A 13,797-nucleotide genomic window follows, 5' to 3' on the forward strand; every position below is an offset into this window, starting at 1 on the left:
TGAGTCAGCACCTTAGAAAACAGAGGTTCGGGACTATGAAATTTTACTGTCCACAATCTGCAGGTCACTGATATCTTACAGCCCCATAAAACTGCCTCATGGCAGGCAGAGAGGAACTGGAGAACTGGTGTTTCTCCTAGTGAGGAAAATGGAACTAAAATGGGGCTAGGATCTGAGACAGGAGTTTACTGGACGTATTGACCAAGAGAACCATGCAGAGAAGAACAGGAGAACCCGATTCAGATGGATAAATGGGGTGGAGTGGGGGAGTTCATGGATTTGAGAATCAGGTGATATCTAAGAGGTCACATCTTAGGTGTTGAAGAAAACTGGCACATCAGAACCTGGGACAGGAGGGTACTTCCCTGGTGATGCAGTGGATAAGACTCCGAGTTCCCAATGCTGGGGGCCCAAGGTTTGATCCCTGATCAGAGAACTAGATCCCACATGCATGCCACAACTAAAGAGCCCTCCTGCTACAACTAAGACCCAGCACAACCAAATAAATAAATAAATAAATTTTAAAAATAGAGGCTGAGACAGAACAGAGTCACTGAACATATTACATAATTAGAAGAACATTTAAGAGTGACAGTGAACTCCAGGGTGTGCCCTCTGTGGATTTGTAGATGATGTTTCTCCCTCTAAAGCCATGTTTGTCCCCTTCTATGCAGTTGTTTAACTCATACAACTCTTTTACCATCTCACACATCCCCTCTGGCCCCTTCTTCCAGCAGTTTCATTCGCCTGCATTGTGGAATCCATCCCCAGGTGTCATGTGCTCCCCAGACTCTCCTTTAAAACAGGAGACTCCTTCTCAGACCTCAAGTTCCTCCCCACAAAGGCCTTCTGGCAACTCGCTTCCCACCCATGAGTGTTTAGTATGGATGGTACCACCACCAGTGGGACACCCCTGACACTGCCACTGATGTCATCTCAAATGCATCCCTGGCCCTCACTGCCACACTCATGATTCATTTCCAAGGTCCTGTCAGTTTTCCTTCTAAACACCACCTTAGGGTCCCCCCGCCACTCAGTACACGCAGACAGAGCTGTCACCTGGTAACCTCCATCACTATTTTGGATGTTGGAATAGACAATGAAGGACTGAGAATCTCCACTGTGGCCCTCATATGCTGGGGTCCCTGTGGCTTTTCTTCCTCACTCCCCCAACAGGTGATCTTGGTAATGACCGCACCTCCCACCCCTCTAGGTGAAATGCAAATCAATGACTGACTGTGACGCTAATCCCCAAGAACATGCCCTTGTCGTCCACCTAGGGAACACGCTTGATCAACCATTCCTGAAAACGACTGAATGTTCCCTCCTGTAAAACTCATGAAAATCTGCTCTCCTGCTCAGATCAAACCACTGCTCACATTTTGATCTCTGGGTTGTGCAGGGATGTACATCAGGATCCTGATCTGTATTCCCATCAGCCCATAATGAAACTTGCAGTGATGGGGTGTACATAGGCGACAGGTGTGTTCTCCTCAGGCCAGACTGTGCTGACCTCATCTCACTTGGTCTATGGGAAATGTGCAATTGTGCGTGGCCCACATATGACCATTGGGCATCCCTATCACATGTCTGTCCAATTTCCATGGAGACTGAGGTGATAATAGTGCCTCCATGCATCTCACAGGTGCCTGGTGTGCTTTACATATGCCAGTGTGTGTGGTCCATGTTTGCCATACATCTTTTCTATTGTGGATGTGGTATGTGCAAGTCTGCCTCCAGGCTGAGGGGCATCAGCATTCCATACCTGTTACACTTGTGTCCCTAGAGTGTTTGTGGGGCACTCTCAAGTTGTGCCACACACACCTAACTCACTGTGTTCCACAGATGTGTGTTGCAGATCTCTGGGCTGTGATGCAGTGTCACCATCTGCTGCATACCTGGCACATATGGGCTGCACAAAGTGTGGAAGCAAAAGACACACTGTATTTCCAGGTCTGTCACCATCACAAAATTGTCCATCTGGAAAAGACCTCAGGCACCCACCTCATCAATATCTAGTAAACTAAAGGGGAAATATGGGGGAACGGTGAACATACTAAACAGAACCAGAAACTTGAGATATAATTGACATACATTATATTACTTTCAGGTGTACAACAAGATGATTAGATATTTGTATGACATGGATTTTGTGAATTTAGTGAAATCCCACATTTTGTTGACTGGGATTCCAGTAGCATTTAGGATTACTCTGGTGAATGTATTCATTGGTGAAGTTGAGTTAGCAGAAATTCCAAAAGGCTATATCCCTGAACGCTTGGAATATTTTAAGCAGCCTGTATCAAGATGGATTGCCCATACTTCCTTTGATGATTCTGAAAAGAATTATGAAAAAACAACTGTTATCCTTCAAACTGAAGCCAAAAAAGGCTGAATTACAGTTAAAAGAGCTGAAAGTATCAAGACTGTGCCAAATGATCAGTTATGAGTTCTTACGTTTTAGAAATGCATTCTGAAGAGGTTATACATTGACATATCTGGGATTATTAAGTAATATAACACACTACTGTACATGGAGATAAAGAATACCATGAAATGATATATACCATGATGAAGATAGGGAGAGGGTTCATGGGATTTCATAACAGTCTTTTCCATTTATGGATACATTTGAAAATAGCCATTACAAATGGTAGACTATGTGCTTATAATTTGATATATTGAGAAACATAAATTGAAGTGGCCACGAGAAAACTTGGTTTCAGGGATGCAAGCATGTATGGAAATATCAAAATGTACATTTTAAATATGTATGGTTTAATTGTATATATCACGTGCGTGCGTGTGTGTGTATGTGTATGTGTGTGTGTGTGTGTACATTTTGGCCACACCACGCAGCTTGTGGGATCTTAGTTCCCTGACTAGGGATTGAACCTGAGCCTACGGCAGTGAAAGCACCAAGTCCTAACGATTGGACCACCAGGGAATTCCCAAAGTTAACTGTATTTAAATCAAACTGCTTTTAAAAAGCAAATATTGGGCTTCCCTGGTGGCACAGTGGTTGAGAGTCCACCTGCCGATGCAGGGGACACAGGTTCATGTCCCAGTCTGGGAGGATCCTACATGCCGCGGAGCAGCTGGGCCTGTGAGCCATGGCCACTGAGCCTGTGTGTCTGGAGACTGTGCTCCACAACGAAGAGGCCACAACAGTGAGAGGCCTGCATACCGCAAAAACAAAAACAAAAAAAACAAATATTTAAAACTTGCCACTTCCTAATCATTTGACTGTTTTGTTATTGTCTGTTTTTGAGGTTATTTGTGGTTACTGTATCAGTATGTTGGAAATAGAATTAGTAGTGTGCTACTGGGGCTTCCCTGGTGGCACAGTGGTTAAGAATCCACCTGCCAACATAGGGGACACGGGTTCGAGCCCTGGTCTGGGAAGATCCCACATGCCACAGAACAACTAAGCCCATGCGACACAACTACTGAGCCTGCACTCTAGAGCCCACGAGCCACAACTATTGAGCTCCCATGCCACAACTACTGAAGCCCATGTGCCTAGAGCCCATGCTCCACAACAAGAAGTCACCTCAATGAGAAGCCCGCACACCACAACAAAGAATAGTCCCCACTCACTGCAACTACAGAAAGCCTGTGCACAGCAATGAAGACCCAAAATGGCCAAAAATAATAAAATTTAAAATTTTTTTAAAATTAAAAAGAATAGTGTGCTACTGCAATATCTTACCAACGTCATGTTCAGTGACACCATTTTGGCAGTTTGAAATTGACTGTGACAAGGAAAAAAAAAAAAGAAAAGAAATTGACCATAACAGGGGTATTTACACCAGGGAAATCAGCACAAAGACTACAAACCTAGGTGTGATTTAATGTATTATTGAATACTGAGTCTTAAGAATGTAGTGGAGAATATGTTAATAGTGCAGATTAAACAAAAAAATATATGGTGCCTGTGGGCTTTCAGTTGTGCAAAGGGCAAAAAACTGAGGAAATATAATTTCCTTCCAGTATTCAAAAATGATTGTCCCATAAGGCAAAGAGGTCACATCACTGAAGAATGAGTGAAATTCCAACATAAGTCTTACTTGTTAAAATAATAAATAAATTACATAAAAAGAAAGTACTCAAAAGTTATAAATAGTCTTTTTACCAAAGAAGATAAACAGAGGGCAAACAAATGCATGAAAAAATGCTCAGCATCATGAATTCTTAGGAAAATGAAATTAAAACCAAAGAGAGTTAAAACTACACACTTATTTCAAGGGCTAAAATTTTAAAACATTGACCGTATCAAGTGTTGGCTACCTTGTAGAGGAACTGCAATTCTCATACACTGTTGATGGGAAGATAAAAGGGAACAACGACTTTAGATCACTGTTTGGCATATCTTAAAATGTTAAACATCTACCTACACTGCAACAGTCTGAGTTATTAACACATGGGAAATAAAACATATATCCATATAAATAACTGAATGCAAATATTTTAAGCAGCTTTATTTATAATACCCCAAACCTGGAAATAATCCAATGTCCATAAACAGATAAATGGATAAACAAAGACGTTATCCATAGAACAGAAGACTACTCAGCAATAAAAAGAATTAACTACTAATATAAGCATCATTGTTGAATTTAAAAATAATTGTGCAGCATGAAGTAAATCAGTTTTAAAAAAGAGTATACATCTTATGATACCTATTTAAAATTATAGAAAATACAAACTAACCTATTGTAAAGGAAAGTGAATCAATGAATCAATGATTGTCTGTAGGGCTGAGGAGAGTAGGGAATGAGATTCCAAAAGGGCATGAGGTAAATATGTGATAGATAAATTTACTTTCATGATTGTGATGGTTTCACAGCTTTACATGTATGTCAAAGCTTATCAAATTGTACCAATTAGGTAAGTGCACTTTGTTGCACATCAACTATACAAACCCATGTTGTTCAAGGGTTACCTTAACCTTTGCTAAACCTTAGGAAAGCCTTAAAATGTGGTTCCAAATAAAAGCGTAGATATCCCACTTCTCTTGGAAAATTAGGTTGGCAACCCTATATGGTCTCTACCATCTCTCTCCTTATGGCCTGGGAAGTGCAGCCTTGCCTCAGTGGCAGCCAATACTGGCAAGCAATGAAGGCTGCTGCCACTTGAATCAACAGAACTGCTCACTGGGTCACAAAAGACACATCCTTGGGCTACAGGACTGCCCTTTTCTCTATCCTTGTTTTCCCACCAGTAGAGCAATGCCTTTGAGGGAACAGCCCAGAAAGGCTATAGGAATCCACAAACCTCAGCTACAGGAAATACAGTTATGGAGATCCTGAGAATTTCTGTACCCATTGATCACACAGGAATAGTCACTGGAGCATTTGTGGATGAATTTTTAGAAGAGGTACATTCCATCTAATTTACTGCAGTCTCCTCAACTCCCTATTAATCCAGTGTTTCTGCACCAACAAAACCAACCCCCCCCCCAAAAAACCAAGTCCCCCTGGTAAATTTATGATTAACATCTCTACACAAAACTGTATTCCTTTTCTTGTCCTGACCCTGTTCCCCTCAGGATTGAGGGGTATCAAATAAAAGCAGGACCATGCGGGCCCTCCTGGGTACAAAAGCCCCTCCATGTATCCCTTGTTTGTTAGTAGAAAGAGGTTTTAGTCTCCAAGGTCTTCCCTGAGTTCCAAAGAGCAGACTCAAGCAGTTCCTAATTAGGGAAGTGAGGGAATACAGAAACAAAGGAAAAGCAGTCCAGGAAGAAAAGTAATGACAGCTTAAACAATAGTTCAGCAATAAATCAGAGTCCTTGCTCCTCCTCAAGTGATACATATAACAACAATCTGACACATATCTTTGTGCTGCTCAGCAGAAACCAAGACCCCACCCAGGTGGAAGATGGTGACTACATGCTGTCCACAAGCACATAGACCCCAGATAAGATAAGACAACTAAAACATCACCCTGTTACCTCAATACTAAGAAATCAGAAGAAAGTCCACGAGCTGCAACACTCAAACCAAATGTTGCCTTTAAAAACCCTTCCTTGTGGGCTTCCCTGGTGGCGCAGTGGTTGAGAGTCCGCCTGCCGATGCAGGGGACACGGGTTCGTGACCCGGTCTGGGAACATCCCACGTGCCGTGGAGCGGCTGGGCCCCTGAGCCATGGCCACTGAGCCTTCACATCCGGAGCCTGTGCTCTGCAACGGGAGAGGCCACAACAGTGAGAGGCCCGCATACCGCAAAAAAAAAAAAAAAAAAAAAAAAAAAAAAAACCCTTCCTTGAAAACCACTGGGGAGTTCAGGTCTTTTGAACATTAGCTGCCCATTCTTCTTGCTTGATGCCCTACAGTAAATGCTGTACTTCACTTCATCATAACCTTGCGTCAGTAGATTGGCTGTGCTGCACATGGGCAAGTGGATCTGAGTTTGGTTCAGTAACACAAATTATGGTTCTACCTGACCCTTGTAGTCTAACAATAAATGACACTGAAAATGTCATTGAAAATTTGTATATCGTGGCACATGGCTCCTTTATAGGACCTGGGGACAAGGTCCCCTCAATGGTGCTGGGAATTATGTGAACAAGGGAATAAAATTCATGTTGGTCACAGAAGCACTGGGGGTTCTCACAACAAAGGCCTCCTCTTCAGGGTGGCTTCTGACCTCCAAAAATCGTGGCACCAGTCCACCAATTAGGACCACAGAGACCTGCAGTCTTCCTTTCAAAGCCTTGGGAAGCAATGAAAATTAATCTGTTCACCTCTACATGCTAACAGATCACAATTCTGCTTCCAAACCCCCATGGAAGAGAGAAAAGAACCGCCAAAATTAAAGATGCAAGAGGAGGCCTTTACAAAAGATCACAAACCAGAGCGACATGCAGCAAGCAGTTTCCACATTGGTAAATTAGAACCTGGAAAAATTCATCACAAGTATGATGTGAGAACAATGATGTCCCTGAAAAAAGTAGTCCTTCTTAGCAAGCTGAGGATAGGTCCTTTGGACCCAACCTGAGTAAGGTCCATTCTCTAACATCAGAGAGAAGGGAATGAGTATCCTGCTAAGGGTTTGGGCTATTCATAATTTCCTCACGCAGATGGGAGAACACAGAGTTCTGCTTTCCTGAGCCTGTTGGAGTGGTGCCTTATGTACAGGGGTGAAATGGCTTCAGCCACAGAAAGTGGCAGTGACATAAATCTAACAGCAGCTCTGGGCAGGTTACAAGGTATAATGCATCTTCTTAAAGCCTTAGATGTAACTGAAACTTATGGGCAATCTTGCATGGTGGGTGTTTGAATAAATGAGGTTTAAATTCAGATAAATGGCTCTCACACAGTCTCCTCCAGTATTGCTATACTGAGTGAGGAAATAAAACATTCCCTGCACATTTAAGGCTTTTCTCCAGCATGAACTCTCCAGTGCCTGAGGAGGTTAGGTTTGCGGCTAAAGGATTTTGCACATTCACTACATTCATAAGGTCTTTCTCCCGTGTGAACTCTCTGGTGTTGAATGAGGTCAGATTTGTGGGTAAAGAGTTTCCCACATTCACTGCACTCATAAGGCCTCTCACCAGTGTGCCTTCTCTGGTGTTGAATGAGGCTAGAACTTTGGCTAAATGATTTCCCACACTCATTACACTCATATGGTTTTTCCCCAGTGTGAACTCTCTGATGTTGAATGAGGCTAGCACTTTGGCTAAAGGATTTCCCACATTCCCCACATTCATAAGGCTTTTCTCCAGAATGAATTCTCTGGTGTTGAATAAGCCCAGAGCGTTGTCTAAAGGATTTCCCACATTCACTGCACTCATAAGGTCTTGTGCCAGTATGAATTCTCTGGTGTTGAATGAGGTCAGATTTGCGGGTAAAAGATTTTCCACATTCAGTGCACTCGTAAGGTCTTTCTCCAGTGTGAACTCTCTGATGTTGAATGAGGATAAATTTGCGACTAAAGGATTTTCCACAAACACTGCACTCATATGGTCTTTCTCCAGTATGAACACTCCGGTGTCGAATGAGGTTAGAGAACTGTCTAAAGGACTTCCCACATTCACTGCACACATAAGGCCTTTCTCCACTGTGAATTCTCTGGTGTTGAACGAGTTCAGATTTGCAGCTAAAAGATTTCCCACATTCGCTACACTCATAAGGCATTTCTCCAGTGTGAACTCTACCATGTCGAATGAGATTAAAAATTTGTCTAAAGGCTTTGCCACATTCACTGCACTCATAAGGCCTTTCTCCAGTGTGAACTCTCTGGTGTCGGAAAAGGCTAGAACTTTGTCTAAAGGACTTCCCACATTCACTGCACTCATAAGGTCTTTCTTTAGTGTGAACTCTCTGGTGTTCAATGAGGTTGGATTTGTAGCTAAAGAATTTCCCACACTCACCACACTCAAAATGCATTCCTCCAGTGTGTTGTCTCTGGTGGTGAATGAGTTTGGATTTGTGACTGAAGACTTTTCCACATTCACTGCATTCATAAGTCCTTTCTCCAGTGTGAATTTTCTGGTGTTTTCTAAGACTAAAGTTGTGGGTAAATAATTTTTCACGTTCTCTGCATCCATAAGGCTTTGTACCACTGTGAATTCTCTGGTGTTTAACAAGGCCAGAGATATGGCTAAAGAATTTCCCACATTCACCACACTCATATGGTCTTTGTCCAGTGTGAATTTGCTGGTGCTGAACAAGTCTGTAGTTGCAGTTGAAGGCTTTCCTACATTTGTTACACTCATAAAGCCCTTCTTTAGAGTGGACACTTTTATCTTGAACAAGTGTGTGGCTGTGGCTGGCAACTTTTTCACATTCACCCCACTTGTAATGACTTTTTTCACTGTGAAAGGCCTGTCCACTCTTGCTGCCACTCTGTAGTTCCTCACTGTTGGGTGTGGCCTGGTGCTGGAGAAGGCCCAAGGTGGCTGGGAAGTCCTCCCCAACCTCCCCACAGGTGAAAGGCTTCCCTGGCACAAAGAAGTTGCAGCTCCTCACAAGCGAGGCCCTGTCCACATCTCTCTTCCAGGGCTTCTCTCCACTGTCATGCTTCTGTTGCTGGCGAAGGTTTGCAATGAAACAGAAGCATCTCACATATGTGCCACCCAAGTCTGGTTTCTGCAAAGGGTATACTCTCTGGTGCTCAGCTTGCTGCAAAATATCTTTTAAGATGGGGACACACATCTCACAGGGGTGGGTCTTCTGGGTGGATGGACCTGCCTTAGAAGCCCTAACCTGTGACTCTCCTTCTACAGATATACTCTGCTCAGAAGGGGCCTCCTCATCTTCTGTTCCATGGCAACAACCTGAAAGCAGAGAAACGCTGAGGAAATGCATGTTTACTTTGGTGGGAAAGTGAAGTCCCATTACAAAGGTGTGTCAGACACAACAAAGAATGAGCCATGGGTTTGTTCTAAAAACAAGGAAGCTGGGGGCAAGCTGAGGAAGTGGCTGCTTGGCAGCAGTGGGCAGGCCTCTGAAGATCACAAATAGGGGAGACCTCACCAGACAAAGGACACAAGGATGGGTTGCACCCACAGAGCCGAGGCAAGGCTTCCAACTCATTCCTCTCCCAACAACCTTCAGATGTGGGGCAGGCTGGTTGTGTCCTGCCCCAGTAAAATCCAAATGGAATCAAGTAGCTGGCATTCAAGGAATATTTAAGGATATGTGCACACCTCATGATACATGTGCAGGTCAGTGGGGGAGAACACTACAGAGAGAGAAGTACAGAGGAACAGGTGACCCATGGAAGCCACAAAGGTGAAGGCAGTCAGGAACTGGAAGTCACAGAAGAACTAACAAGTCAGCAAAGTGTCAAGTATGGGGAAAAGGTAGAAATGAGGTGCAGTCAGTGGCACTACTGGTCACTGGGCAGGCTCCTGGTTTGATATGAAAACAGCCATGATGTCATATCTTCCCCCAGCTGTCACTCACCAGGCCCAGGCAGGCTCTCCTCTGAGACCATCTTACCATGTCTACTCTGTGAAACAACCAGGGTTCTCTCTGCACCCTCCATTGTACAACTACTCAGAACCTGAATAACGCAAGTCTTATGAAAGACAGCATAGGGGAGTGGCCAGCACTGGCCTAGAGCAACTTGCCATATGACAGTATTCAGTAAAGAAAACATTACATATAATTGAATCACTTTGCTGTACACCAGAAACTAACACAACATTGTAAATCAACTATAGTTCTTTTTTTTTTAAAGTCTCTAATAAAATGAGATATTCCTGGAGAAGAAAAAGAAAACATTACAAAAAACAACTAAAGGAGAGTCTTACAAAAACAGCCCATGGATCATGTAAGTAATGACCATGATCTGGCACAGGCAGTCACAAAGAACTTTAGCTAGAAGAAGGGGGAAGAACTGGAGGCCATGGATCTGGACATAGTCACTCCACCAGGGAGAGGACAAGCAAGTTGGGATTCATTAAGCCAACTACAAGATTCCTGACTCCCAGACCCATCTCTGCACTTTTGGAGGCAACAGGTGTTAGGGATGCTTGGGGAGTCCATTACTCAGGGCATGACACACAGCTCAGTGCCGGCATCCACAGCACATCTGACAAGAAAGTAGAGGAAATTAGCAGAGCCCATGATCCAGCTGTGGAAAAGACAATGCTAACTCCAGGGAAAAAAGGAAAAACAGGACATCATCTCAGAACACTGGAAAGAGTGTGAAGGTCTTACCCAGGGATGCTACAAGTGCAAAGTTTTCCAGCATCACATTGTAGTACAGGAGTCTCTGAGCCTCATCAAGGAGCCCCCACTCCTCCTGGGAGAAGTCAATGGCCACATCCTCAAATTTCATACCCTGTCATAATGGAGACAGTTCATTCCACCATCAGCTTCTCTCCTATGATTCCAAGATCATCATGCCATGTTCCCCACTCCCCCCACCCCCAGCCCCAATCTATCCTCTGCTCACTCTACTCCCCACCTCAGAGGAGATACCAGACCTTGGTGTCATTAGAATCACTCTCTCATATTCCCACTGATTCTGTGTCTTCCCACATCAATAGGCAGATGAGCAGATAGGTGACATCTGACCTCTGGGTCTTGCATGTAGGCCACATTTCCTCTTGTCAATAAGGTGGGTGTCACAAACATAGGTTAGGGAGAGACACTGGCCACAGGGAAGGTGTGAGTGATCTGACACTGGTCTTTCCTTCACCCTTATGACCCCAAGAACAGGGTTCTAGGGCCATTAGTTCACACTACCTCTTCACATGCACATCTTTCTTTGAACCACACTTCGCTCTCACAGTTGTATTCCCGCAGGGACAACTTCAAAGGTCACACAGCCTTAACATGATGGGGATAGTTCATTTCATGACCAGCTTTCCCCTTAGGATCCTAATTTCACCACCTCCCCAATCTATCAGTTGCTTACCCCTCTCCCTTCCCCACCTCATGAACATTTCCAAGCTCAGGTGGCACTGATACCCATTGTCTCATCATGGTCCTTTTGATCACTGTATCAGCCCTCAATAACAAGCAGGTGGGTAGACAGATGTCATCTAAGCTCTGGACCTAGCACATAAAGCCACAACACCCCACTCTTCTCAGGCAAGAGTTCCCCTGGGGTTCCCCAGATCATTTCTCCCAGACACCACCAATCTTGGGCTCATCCTTGACACTTATGCCAACACCAGGGTCCTGGAACCATGAGTTCATGCTCCCTCTCCATGTGTACATCACTCTTTCCACAACAACTGTCTCACAACTTCACTCCCACAGCCACAGCCTCCCTCCTGCTCTACACCAAAATCATCTCCTCAGCCTCTCTATTCATTACTCAGTATATGTGATCCACAGAATGCTTGGCAAATTCAAACACGATCAAGTACGACCCTAGACTGTGACAGTTCCCACTGACAAAGGCAGCCTTGGATCCTGCTATGAAGGCCTCCTTCCTTGACTGTCCCTTGCTTCAACCTCACCCACTAAGAACCACATCAGATCTCAGATACCCATGGCCCTACTCCACTTGTGCTGCACTTGATGAACCCTCATCAGTCATAGCTTTCCTTTCTCCACCTAACTCTCATTCAAGGCCCAGCACCTGGCCCTCTACATCATCTGTGAGTTTCCCAGATGACTGCTTGTGTCCCCAAGCTAATCTGCCAGCCTGACTAGAACACCCCAGGTCCCACCAAGGGTTACAACAAAACCCTAGTGAGTTGGTAGAGCAGTGAATAAACACCAGCTTGTCTGAATTACTCCTGATGATGCCTCTGCATCCATCTCATGTTCACTGATCCTTAAGAAGCCTTGGTTGCATGCCAAACCATTTACCCTTATAACCCTCTCTGTGACTAACTCCTTCACCCATGTTGTGACACCTACCTCCCACAACCAGGGGTCCAAGCAGGAAGCCCAGTCCACAGACCCATTCTCTTCTTCCTAGGCTATTATTACCATTATCCTCCTGACCAGGACTCCCCATACTAAAATGATCTACAGCTCCTCCCTGGTCCACACTGTCTACTACCTTTTGGATAAGTCTCCATCCCAAACTCCTCCTCAGAGGAGGATGCCCGCAAACTGCACTCTGAAACACCTCATACCCTTAAGAGGTCAAGAATAAAACTTCTGATATCCCCAGTGAAAATTACTCTTACTATGGACTTTCCCATATCAGTTGGTAGAGCTTTCATCCTTCCACATGCAAAATCCATACTTTCACTTCATCCCTGACTCCTTCTTTCAACCTCAAAATTAGAAAATCCAGCTTGCCATACCTAAAACACCAATCCAGAATCCAGCCACATCTCCCACCTCCATGGCCACCACCCTGGTCCAGCTACCAGCACACTCACACAGACTATAGGAGTATCCTTCTCCCTGGTCTTCCTATCACCTCCCTTATGCCAATACTGTTCTCCATGCTGCAGCCACAGGGAGCCTGTTGAGACCTGGGTCAGATCACCTGTCTCCACTGCTCCAAATTTTTCAGTGCTCCTATCACCTCCAGAAGAGACACCCAATTTCTCAAAAAGCTGTTCCAGGGAATTCCCTGGTGGTGCAGTGGTTAAGAATCCGCCTGCTAATGCAGGGGACACGGGTTCAATCCCTGGTCTGGGAAGATCCCACATGCCATGGAGCAACTAAGCCTGTGTGCCACAACTACTGAGCCCACAGAGCACAGCTCACCTAGAGCCCATGCTCCATAACAAGAGAAGCAACTGCAATGAGAAGCTCACGCACCACAAGTAAGAGTAGCCCCCGCTCACTGCAACTAGAGAAAGTCCACGCGCAGCAATGAAGACCCAACGCAGCCAAAAAAAAAAAAGCTGTTCCAGACATGCCTCCTGCTCCACTGCTCTCAGCTACCATGAGAAAGAAAAGATACCTGCACGTCCCTGAACCCTCCCTCACCTCCCCTCCAGGCCTTTGCACATTCTGGTACCTATGCCAGATCTGGTACTTTCCTCATCTGATTCCACTCGTTGTCAAAAATAGGAACCATCTTACATAACTCTAGGCCTGGTGTTTGTTCAAGGCCCCCAGGCCCAAGGCCTGGAAGAGTGGCAGAACAGTACCAGGACGCTATTACCCCAGAGACCACAAGGGTGGGGTGAGGACTAACGAGACCTTGAAATAAACTCCACAAACCAGTATCACTAAGCGATTCCGTAGTTACAGGAATCTGTGGAAAAAGAGAGGTTGTTTGAGAGTTTGACCACCACGGCCAGCATCCTTGGGCTCAGACCGCTAAGTACCCTTGGCCAGCCCAGGAGCCAGGTGAGCTCGAGATGTCTGAATTACCTCCGGGCCTCAGTCCTGAGAGCAGACTCTTGCCAGCTGTGTAA

At 44.8% G+C, this 13,797-nt stretch overlaps 1 protein-coding gene across 6 annotated transcripts in view; it reads right to left on the minus strand.

Annotated features, from left to right (window-relative positions):
- LOC115848016 (zinc finger protein 551) overlaps nucleotides 1-13,797 on the minus strand; it is a 97,889-nt gene that overhangs the window by 83,382 nt on the left and 710 nt on the right. For 3 of the 6 annotated variants that reach the window (XM_070044363.1, XM_070044365.1, XM_070044364.1), the window contains exons 2-3: nucleotides 10,673-10,796; nucleotides 8,377-9,282 (exon numbers count right to left, since the gene is read on the minus strand). In XM_070044363.1, the coding sequence (XP_069900464.1) occupies nucleotides 8,377-9,282; nucleotides 10,673-10,796 (1,030 nt within the window). Of the gene's footprint in view, nucleotides 1-6,267; nucleotides 9,283-10,672; nucleotides 10,797-13,797 lie in introns of those variants that run through there. The other 3 variants (XM_030848301.2, XM_060288945.1, XM_070044366.1) reach the window with 2 other exon arrangements.

Source organism: Globicephala melas, chromosome 19 (assembly GCF_963455315.2).
Source record: "Globicephala melas chromosome 19, mGloMel1.2, whole genome shotgun sequence".
Taxonomy (NCBI): Eukaryota; Metazoa; Chordata; class Mammalia; order Artiodactyla; family Delphinidae; genus Globicephala; species Globicephala melas.